Here is a 9,870-nt window from a genome sequence, read left to right on the forward strand (position 1 = left end):
TTAACCCAATCACCCTAACTCTTACAATCTCACACTCTCACAATATATTCACACACCCAAACAAACCATGAAATCACCCAAGCACTTTGGATCAAAGTTTTGTTAGAGATGAAATCGTTGTAGAGAAATCCCTTCCTCTCTTTTTTTATTGTGGTCCCCTCATACTGTCAAAATCTTATAAGTGAATAGAAAGTTGGATCTATATTGAATCTCATCTAATTAAATTTTCCCATTTATCCTTTTGAGGAAAAATTTGGTTTCAAACCCCGATTAGAACAAAAAAAGTCTACTATGCTAATGTACCTTAGATGATCCATATCTTAGTATCAAGCGCGGATACTAAAAGTGCTCTTCATTTGGAGTAGTTTGGAAACAGATATAGCAATTAAAAGTGCAACCTGTGGACAAAGTATTCCTTTGGAGATCATGCCTTGAGGCCTTCCAACTAATTCAAATCTTTTTAAGAAGAGAATAGTTGAGAATCCCCTCTGTCCAATCTGCAAGTTGGAGGTAGAAGACTCAGCTCATGCACTATAAAGGTGTGAATCAGCTAAAGATGTTTGGAGCCAATGTTCAAAAAGTTTACAAAAATGTCATCAACCTCACATGGCTATGATCCAATTACTAGAAGACTTATTTCAGGCCATGGACAATCGAATTATACAATAATTTGCAGTAGTGGCCAGAAAGATATGGTGGAGAAGAAACAAACTCCTTTTTGAAGGCTCCTTTGCACACCTGAATGTCTTGGTGAGAGAGCAAGAGGTATTCTGGATTTGTTAATTGAAGAGGAACCAAGACTAGATCGAGGGCAGATTAATAGATTAGAGAAGGATTGGCAGGCTCCTCCATCAAACTGGATCAAGCTGAATTGGGATAATGCAATAGATAAGGCAAAAGGAGTAATTGGAGTGGGAGTAGCAGTTAGGGACATCTTTGGTCATAACATTGCTACCATGAGAATTAATAAACTCCTCTTTCCCGATCCACTACTAGCAGAATCTTTTGGAGCCCTTAAAGCAGTTTAGTTTGCTGTGGAGCTTGGTCTATCTCAAGCTATTGTCAAAGGGGATTCATTACAAGTCATTAATGCTTTGAGAAGTGATAAATAAGGTTGTAATAGTGTAAGTATGTTTGTGAATGAGGCAAAACAGATCCTTCAAAATTTTGTCAAATCGGAGGTTTCTCATGTTAGGAGAAATGTAAATACAATGGCTCACTTGTTAATAAAAGATGATGCTCTTTCCATTAGTGATCATATTGTAACCTTGGGGGTTCTCCTCTCTTGTATTCTTTTGGATTAATTGAATGGAAATGAGTTATGTTTCAAAAAAAAAAAAAAAAAGCGCGGATGATCAAGATCTGTCATTTTAGCTATACATCCTGCTATATATGCATATTTTCGTATGAACTTTTACAACAAGTTGAATTCAACATTTAACTTTTATGTCCAAAATGGTTTACGACTCAAAATTTTAAAAATATTGAAAACTTTTATCTTATTATTATAATTTTTTAAATTTTTATATAAAATAAAATAAATAATTTAATTTTTTAAAATTTTAAAATAAAAATAATATTAAAAAATATATTTTAATAATATTTTATTTAATTTTTTAATTTTAATCTCAATATCTCAGTAATCCTAAAATAAACGGGCTCATCTTAGATATGAGATGGTGCATATTGATCCAAGGCCGCTCAACGTCAACGCTCCCTCGTGAGGCCGAGTCCCGATCGAAGCATTCCTCTTACTTTCACACCCCGGGAGGAGCTTGCGGTCGCCGGTAGCGGAACCGAGAGAATCTCTCATTCGTTGCCGCCATTTTAATGCACTCACCGAGACCGAGCTCTGTCCCAATCATGAAGAGGTCCAGACCGACCCCACCACCCACACCGCCGCTTTCCACTGCTAAATTCACCGCACCCATCTTCAAAAAACCCAAATCCAAAGCCATGATCCCACCCAAATGGGTTCCACTCGGTCTCAGCCAATCGGAGCTGTCCCTGCCCCTCACTTTCCCCACCGGACAAACCTTCCGGTGGAAACAAACTGGTCCTCTTCAGTACACCGGTGTCGTCGACTGCTACCTCATCTCCCTCAAGCATCTCCAAGACGGTGAAGTCTCCTACTGCTTCCACCACCAGGCCACCACCGGGGATGAGAACAACGCCAGGGTGGCTCTGCTTGATTTTCTCAATATGCGTATTTCGCTCAGTGAAATCTGGGAGGTCTTCTCGGCCTCAGACCCGAGGTTCGCCGAGCTGGCGCTCCACCTGGGCGGGGCCCGGGTGCTCAGGCAAGACCCGCTTGAGTGTTTGATACAGTTTCTGTGTTCCTCTAATAATAACATAACGAGAATTACTAAAATGGTGAACTTTATCTCATCTCTGGGGAATTGTCTGGGGACCGTTGAAGGCTTTGAGTTCTACCAGTTCCCAGGGCTGGAGCGGTTAGCGATGGTTTCAGAGGACGAGCTTAGGGAGGCCGGTTTCGGTTACAGGTAATCCTGTTCTTAAGCTGCTAATTATTTTTTGGCATTGATCGTACATTTGCGTCTGCTTAGTCTGTTATTTGGTGTTGTTAAAATGTGACTAGTTAAATTTATAAAAATGAATTCTCTAACCAAATTTTATTGATTCCATTACTAGTGCTCTAAGTTTGGAAAATTATTAGGTACTCCTAGAATATAAATGACCGGTACTCCCGTCCTATCATAAATTGTCATGCCATTTTGCTTGCTTAAGCATAATTTTATAATGAGATGGCTTCATGTGATAGGATGATAATACCACATGTCTGTACCACGGGCCTGCGTACTCTACAAGTTTTTTGTCATATATGTAGTGCTTGCTTTTCTGGTTTGTGCAATCTTGACAATTTATTTTGTTCACAATTGGGATGTGCAGGGCTAAATACATCATTGGCACTATAAATGCTTTGCAATCAAAACCTGGTGGAGGTACTGAATGGCTTTCATCTCTTCGAAATTTGGATCTTCATGAGGTTATCGATGCTCTCTCTACTCTACCTGGAGTTGGTCCTAAGGTGGCAGCATGCATAGCTCTCTTCTCTCTTGATCAACACCATGCCATTCCTGTTGATACACATGTGTGGCAGGTATGCTTCTTGAGGTTTACATATAACCCATCCCTGGAATGTGGCTTTTATGGTATTACCACCAAAATAATGATTTTGATATGATTTGAAACCTTCGCCTTCTTTCGGATACAAGATCCTGCTATCTAAAAATTTTACTGTTCCTACTTTCTGAAGAAAATATGGTAACCATGGAAAAGAAGACGCAAGCTCAAATGTATCGGCTTGTTGTGTGATTTGTGGGTTTGGCAATTTCCAATCATGGAATGCTTTGCTGTGGATCTTCTTGGTGTTTAGTTTCTTAAGTTCTCTTGTAAGAGATGGAAAGATGGAGATATTTTTAACTTTGGTCTCTGTAGATATATTGAGGAAAAAAAATTAGAAATAATTGAAAGGTACAAGACGACAAGACTCCCCTATTTCCCCCGCACCCCACCGAAAAAAACAAAGAAAGAAAGCTGGCTATGACAATTTATTTCTGCTTGCTTCAGCTTTAGTTTGAATAACTTTTTTTTTTGATCGGTAAACAAATTTTTATTGATCAAAAGGGAGACAAAGAGTGTCCAAGTACACGGGACATATACATGAACACGATCACAATGTCTAGCTTGGAGATAAAATTCTAAGCTCCTCCATTGATCTTTCTTGATCTTCAAAGCATCTTGCATTCCGCTCCCTCCAAATGCACCACCATAGACAAATAGGTAACATCTTCCATATGGATGCAATTTGAGTGTTTCCCCTAATACCTCTCCAAGAGGCTAAAAAATCACACACATTTTCCGGCATCACCCACGCTAATCCCACCCGTGCTAAGACATCTGTCCATAAAGTCATGGCAACCTCACAATGTAGTAATAGATGGTCAACGGACTCACCACTCTTCTTACACATGTAACACCAATTTATAGCGATAATGCCATGTTTCCTTAGGTTATCTATGGTAAGAATCTTCCCCAAAGATGCTGTCCATACAAAAAAAGCTGCCTTTAGAGGTGCCTTTGTCTTCCAAATGCTTTTCCATGGGAATGGAACTGAGTTGTGCAAGTTTAAGGAGTGGTAGAAAGAGCGAGCTGTGAACACTCCCTTCTTAGATGGACGCCAACATATCTTGTCTTCTCCTTCCCCCAACACACTAGTGGCATACACAAAATCAAAAAAGGCCGAAAGGTCGTCCATCTCCCAATCTTGTGCATCTCTATGAAAAGTGAGGTTCCATTGGGAAGAGCCATTGGAAGAGATAATCAGATCTGCGATAGAAGCTTCTTTCCTTCTTGCTAGGCTATAAACTTGTGGATAAACATCCTTGAGCGTCCGATCACCACACCATAAGTCATGCCAAAACTTTACCTTAGATCCGTTGCCGACTTTGAAGCAAGTAAGTGCTGCATATGTGTCCCACCCTCTTCTAATGTGTTTCCAAAGCCCAACTCCATGAGGTCCACTCACCTCATTAGAACACCACCCTCCCCAAGATTCCCCGTGCTTCAAAGCAATAACGGTTCGCCACAAGGCCTCCCGTTCTTGGTGATATCTCCATAACCATTTGCCAAGCAAGGCTTGATTGAAAGTTCTCAAATTCCGTATACCTAAACCTCCTTCTTTGATAGGGGAACAAATTGTGGCCCATTTCACCAAGTGAAATTTAAACTCATCTTTGATCCCTCCCCATAGGAAATCCCGTTGAATTTTCTCCAGGCGATGAGCCACCTTAACAGGGAGTGGAAATAAGGAAAGGAAATAAGTTGGTAAGTTAGACAGAGTACTTTTTATGAGAGTCACCCGGCCCCCTTTAGATAAGTACATCCTCTTCCAACCAGCTAGTTTCCTCTCCATTTTTTCTATAACAACATCCCAAATAGATTTCGATTTGAACGCCGCACCTAATGGAAGGCCAAGATATATCATGGGCAGCTGAGTTATCTTACCTTCCAAGACGGATGCCAGACTCTCCACGTTGGGTACATGTCCCACTGGCACTACCTCTGATTTAGCCAAGTTCACCTTCAAACCTGACACGGCTTCAAAGCATAATAAAAGAGCTCTCAAAGCTCGGATTTGCTCCCGTCTGGCCTCACAAAAGATTAGTGTATCATCAGCAAACAAAAGGTGAGTGATGTTAAGCAACCCTGACCTTGCCTCTCCCACTGAGAATCCTGATATGAATCCTCCCTCTACCGCCCCTGAAATCATCTTGCTGAAAGCTTCCATTACAAAAACAAAGAGAAGAGGAGAAAGAGGGTCTCCTTGTCGCAAACCTCGGGAGCTCTTAAAAAAACCTTTGGATGTGCCATTCATCCAAAACAGAGAAACAAGGCGTGGAAATACAATGCAGGATCCAAGAACACCATTTAGAGCCAAAACCGCATCTTTCCAGCATATAAATTAAGAACCTCCAGTTGACGTGATCGTAAGCTTTCTCCATGTCTAACTTACAAAGGAGTCCCGGCTCTCCCGATTTAATACGACTCTCCAGACATTCGTTGGCTATAAGCACCGAGTCAAGGATTTGCCTACCTTGAACAAATGCATTTTGAGGCTTCGAAATCAAGCCTTCCATCACCTTACTCAGTCTGTTCGCCAATACTTTGGATAAAATTTTGTATAGCCCACCCACCAAACTAATGGGACGAAAATCTTTCACTTCTACAGCACCGGGCTTTTTAGGAATGAGTGTTAAGAATGTACTATTAAGGCTTCTCTCAAACCGCCCGCTTCTGTGAAATTCATGAAAAACCTCCATAATGTCATCTTTAAGCACATCCCAACATGTCTGGAAGAAAGCCATGGAGAAGCCATCGGGCCCTGGGGCTTTATCACCCGCCATACCCTTAATCACCGACCTGACCTCTACCTCATCAAATGGCCTCTCGAGTCGTTCCGCAACCTGCGGGTCAAGAACATCAAACACCAACCCGTCAAGTCTCGGTCTCCACTCAAATTGTTCCGAAAACAACTTATCATAGTAGTTGACAATGTGGTCTGAGATCTCGGTATGGTTAGAAGAGACCGCCCCATCTATCAAAAAGTATCTATAGTATTGTACCGCCTATGTGAGTTGGCCACTTGGTGAAAAAACTTGGTACATCTATCCCCTTCCTTTAACCATAAAGCTCGAGATTTCTGACGCCACGATATTTCTTCCAAAAGAGACAACCGTTCAATGTCCGCAACCACTTGGGATTTGCGGGCCCGTTCGGTTTCAGTGCAAACCCTCTCCTCTTCCACACCCTCCATATTCTTAAGCTCCTCCATTAGAACAGATTTCTGACTGTCCACATTACCAAACTCTTGTATATTCCACTCCTTCAGGTCCTTTTTCAAAGACTTTAACTTGCAAGCCATCTTATGGCTAGCATTACCATTAAAATGGTAAGAGGACCACCATTGTCTTATTCTGTCCAGAAAACCCTCTGACTTCAACCACATGTTCTCAAATTTGAAATACCTTGGGCCTCTTCTGATGCCCCCACAGTTCACAAGAATGGGGAAATGATCTGAATACAACCTGGGAAGTCTCTTCTGAATGAGATTCGGATATTGTGCCTCCCATTCCGGAGAGATTAAAAATCTATCTATCCTCGACCAAGATGAGAGTTCTCGGTTGTTAGACCAAGTGAATGAACCACCTGCAAGAGGAATATCTAGTAAATTCTGTTCGGAAATGAAGTTAGAAAAATCTACCATTGGTGAGTTGAAACCCGATCCACCTGATCTCTCGCTCGGGAAACGGGTGACGTTAAAATCACCTCTAATACACCAAGGTATGTCCCATAAACTGTAAATACCGGCCAACTCATCCCATAGTAGCCTTCGAGACCGGTCAAAATTAGGCCCATAGACGCCTGCAAAAGCCCACTGATAACCATCCCTTATGTTCTTAAAAGAGCATGCCACCACATAATCCCCCATGCAATCTTCCATTTTTTCCACCACCCTTTTGTCCCACATAACTAGTATGCCCCCGGAAGCTCCATTTGACGGTAAATACAGCCATCCCACATGCAAGCCGCCCCACAAACTCCTAATAGTACGAAGAGAAATAAATGCCAGTTTAGTTTCTTGTAGGCAAACAATGTCTACTTTCCAACTACGGAGAAGGGACCTAATAAGTAGTCGTTTATTCACGTCATTGAATAACTAACTGCATCTTTCCAAGTTCTTTCAAGATTTTCAGTTGATGAAGTGCTGATCTGCCAATATTTTTCTTCTGTTGGGCAAGATTGCTACAAGATACCTGTTACCAGAACTTGCCGGTGCCCGCCTGACACCCAGGCTCTGCAGCCGTGTGGCAGAGGCATTTGTGAGCAAATATGGCAAATATGCTGGCTGGGCTCAGACTTTGCTTTTCATTGCTGAATTACCTTCACAGAAGGCCCTCCTGCCATCACAATTTTGTAGTACCAAAGAAAAGAAAGCTGCCAAGAGTAAGAATGGCAAAACATTCTGTGCTAATTAAAGGTGAGGACTTATTTGCTTTGGGGAAACCAATTGTAGCCATTACTAATAATTGGCAAAGCTTTATGTTTATGATCATGATTTTTAAGTTTTAACTTAAAACTTTGCTTTGGGAAGATGTGTTTTGTCGCAATAGGGCTTGGTGTATATTGGATAGGTTTCTAATTTCTCCCTCTTTGGGCGATGTTCATTTAGGGGCTCTCTATTATGGACTAGGTGTTCTCTCTTGTATACACTCAGTGTACTTGGTTACGCCTATTGATATTAATATATTTTTACTTATAAAAAAAATGTTTTTTAAGTTTTAACATACTGGCCTCCTTGATCATAATAACTTTGTGTGCTTCCTCACCCCCCACCCTCCAACCCCCCTCCCCTTTCCTTCAATATTTTATAGATGTCAAGATCAAAATGCAAGGGTGTTGTCAGAAATAACATTTTTCATGGTTAAGGCATCTGGATGTTGAACCATGGTGTCATTTGGCTCAAGTGGAGAGACAATGAAATCAAAACTACATATCTTTTTCAGGTTACTCCTGTAAATCATATGGCATCTTCCTTTATACATGTGATTTTTCTTTTTAAATTTCTTCAGGTTTACCCTTTGTGTTTTTTGGTTTCTAAAGATGCTCCTTTAGGTACTTTCTTCATTACCCATGGCAGGCAGCAAATTCTTGATGTCAGGAACTCTTCTTCTCATTCTCCTTCTTCATTTATCAATCTAAAGGGTATATGTGCAAATTAGTTCAACCAGGTGGAAGAAGAATAGATTATAAAAATCGTTACAGTTTACAAACGGGGTTGTTTTAATGTGTTTGTGCAAATTACTCTGTCAATTATATCTGAGGAGTACCATAATAAACCAAAGCAAGAGTTACTCCAACTGTTGCTTATAGGGAGATTACACTTTTCACCCACAAACTACCGCTCATTTGCACCCTCCCTATCAAAAAAATTTCATTTTGCACTCAAAACCACAAAAACTTTCAATTTGCATCCTAAACTACCACTGAGTTTCAGTTTGCACTCTCTATTCAATCTAATCATTAAGACTAATCTAAATTTCTATGGCCAATTTTTTCTTCCATTTTAATGGCCATATCTTAACCCAGGGTACAAACTGAAAAATAGGTGGTTGTTTGTGGTTGACAAATTGACCACGACCACATTGCACAATCCTAATAGTTAGATTTTAATGGGGGAAAAAAGTGAAACTTTGTTAATTTAGGGTGCAAATTGAAAAATAGGTAGCAGCTTGTGGGTGAATATTGTAATTACCCTTTGCTTTTATTCCTTGACAATATAACTTCTTTTTTTCAAATTCTCTATAGTGATCTTTGTGCATTAAATAATGCAATGTTTATATGGTGCTTGATGGCAGGTTTGTGAGCACATGTAACTCTAACCTCAATCGCCTTGTATTACGGCCTATCCGGATATACTGTGAGCTGGACATTTTAAGTTAGGCATTTAGTCATTCTTTATCATTTTATTCGAATGATGGTATAATTTTGACATTATTAATTGTTTAAAGATGTGTAAATAATATGTAATTGTTGGTGATTGTTTACGGTTGTCACTTTGGTAAAACTCTAATGATGACAAAATGCAGGAGAAAAGAAAAACCCTTACTCTTTGCATGATCATAAAAGTGGTCATTTTCATTTGTAATTAGGCAAAGGCGCCTTAATTATTTGGCTCATCGTTGGAAAAAGAAGAAAATCATCCTATGTTGTCTACCCATTTTCCCCTTTGCAAATGGGGATTGGAAAAGCTTCATAATCCTGAAATTAGAGCTCAAACAAAGTTCCTTGCAGTGCGAATTCAGAAGCGTGCGAACTAGCAAGACGGTTTGCATCTGCCTCTCGAAGACAAAAGCTTACTCGTTGCATTGCCAATTACTTTCTCAAGATGATTCAATAGATGGTTATTAATAAGTTGACAGGGTATCACCTATTTTTGAAAGAAGTTGGTTCCATAGAGAGAAAAACCCCACTGATTTCCATAAAGCAATACATTTTCTCTTTTGTGTGTGATATATATAGTTGAAATATACCTCAAAGTCTTCTTCTTTCCTTCATTTTGTTATAATGTATGATTGATGCAACAATTCAGAGACGACCACAACATGAATGAGCATGTTGTTGTGGGAATATTGCTAGAGAATCTCATCCTTCGCCATGAGAACTCTTGGTTTTAGGCAAAACGTAAGACTTAATGGGATGGTATAGATTGGGAAGGATCTGGCTTTAGACTACTCCATAAAGGCCTACATGACTATCGATGCGTGGCGGTGATCGGAGTGGATAGAT

At 40.2% G+C, this 9,870-nt stretch overlaps 1 protein-coding gene across 5 annotated transcripts; it reads left to right on the forward strand.

Annotated features, from left to right (window-relative positions):
* Nucleotides 1–1,678: 1,678 nt before the first annotated feature.
* On the forward strand, nt 1,679–9,635 carry LOC109003053 (N-glycosylase/DNA lyase OGG1). 5 transcript variants are annotated; one of them, XR_004801733.1, is made up of 6 exons: nt 1,686–2,504; nt 2,911–3,121; nt 7,323–7,561; nt 7,956–8,087; nt 8,185–8,237; nt 8,940–9,635. XR_004801733.1 is itself a non-coding variant. In XM_035691037.1 (4 exons), exons 1-3 carry the CDS (start codon nt 1,831–1,833, stop codon nt 7,557–7,559), a joined length of 1,122 nt encoding a protein of 373 aa, XP_035546930.1. In that variant the 5' UTR covers nt 1,679–1,830; the 3' UTR covers nt 7,560–7,561; nt 8,940–9,635. The 5 variants fall into 5 exon arrangements, 2 of the variants coding, with proteins under 2 accessions (XP_035546930.1, XP_035546929.1); XR_004801732.1 differs by having other exon boundaries at nt 8,197–8,237; XR_004801734.1 differs by lacking the exon at nt 8,185–8,237.
* The last annotated feature ends 235 nt before the right edge of the window (nt 9,636–9,870 follow it).

Source organism: Juglans regia, chromosome 6 (genome assembly GCF_001411555.2).
Source record: "Juglans regia cultivar Chandler chromosome 6, Walnut 2.0, whole genome shotgun sequence".
NCBI lineage: Eukaryota > Viridiplantae > Streptophyta > Magnoliopsida > Fagales > Juglandaceae > Juglans > Juglans regia.

What these genes read in the sequence shown, in the direction of transcription:
- LOC109003053 (XM_035691037.1), top strand. Translation starts at nt 1,831, where the DNA reads ATGCACTCACCGAGACCGAGCTCTGTCCCAATCATGAAGAGGTCCAGA. An exon ending in GAGGCCGGTTTCGGTTACAG is followed by an intron (nt 2,505 to 2,910) that starts GTAATCCTGTTC and finishes TGGGATGTGCAG; the next exon opens with GGCTAAATACATCATTGGCA. An exon ending in TTGATACACATGTGTGGCAG is followed by an intron (nt 3,122 to 7,322) that starts GTATGCTTCTTG and finishes CTGTTGGGCAAG; the next exon opens with ATTGCTACAAGATACCTGTT.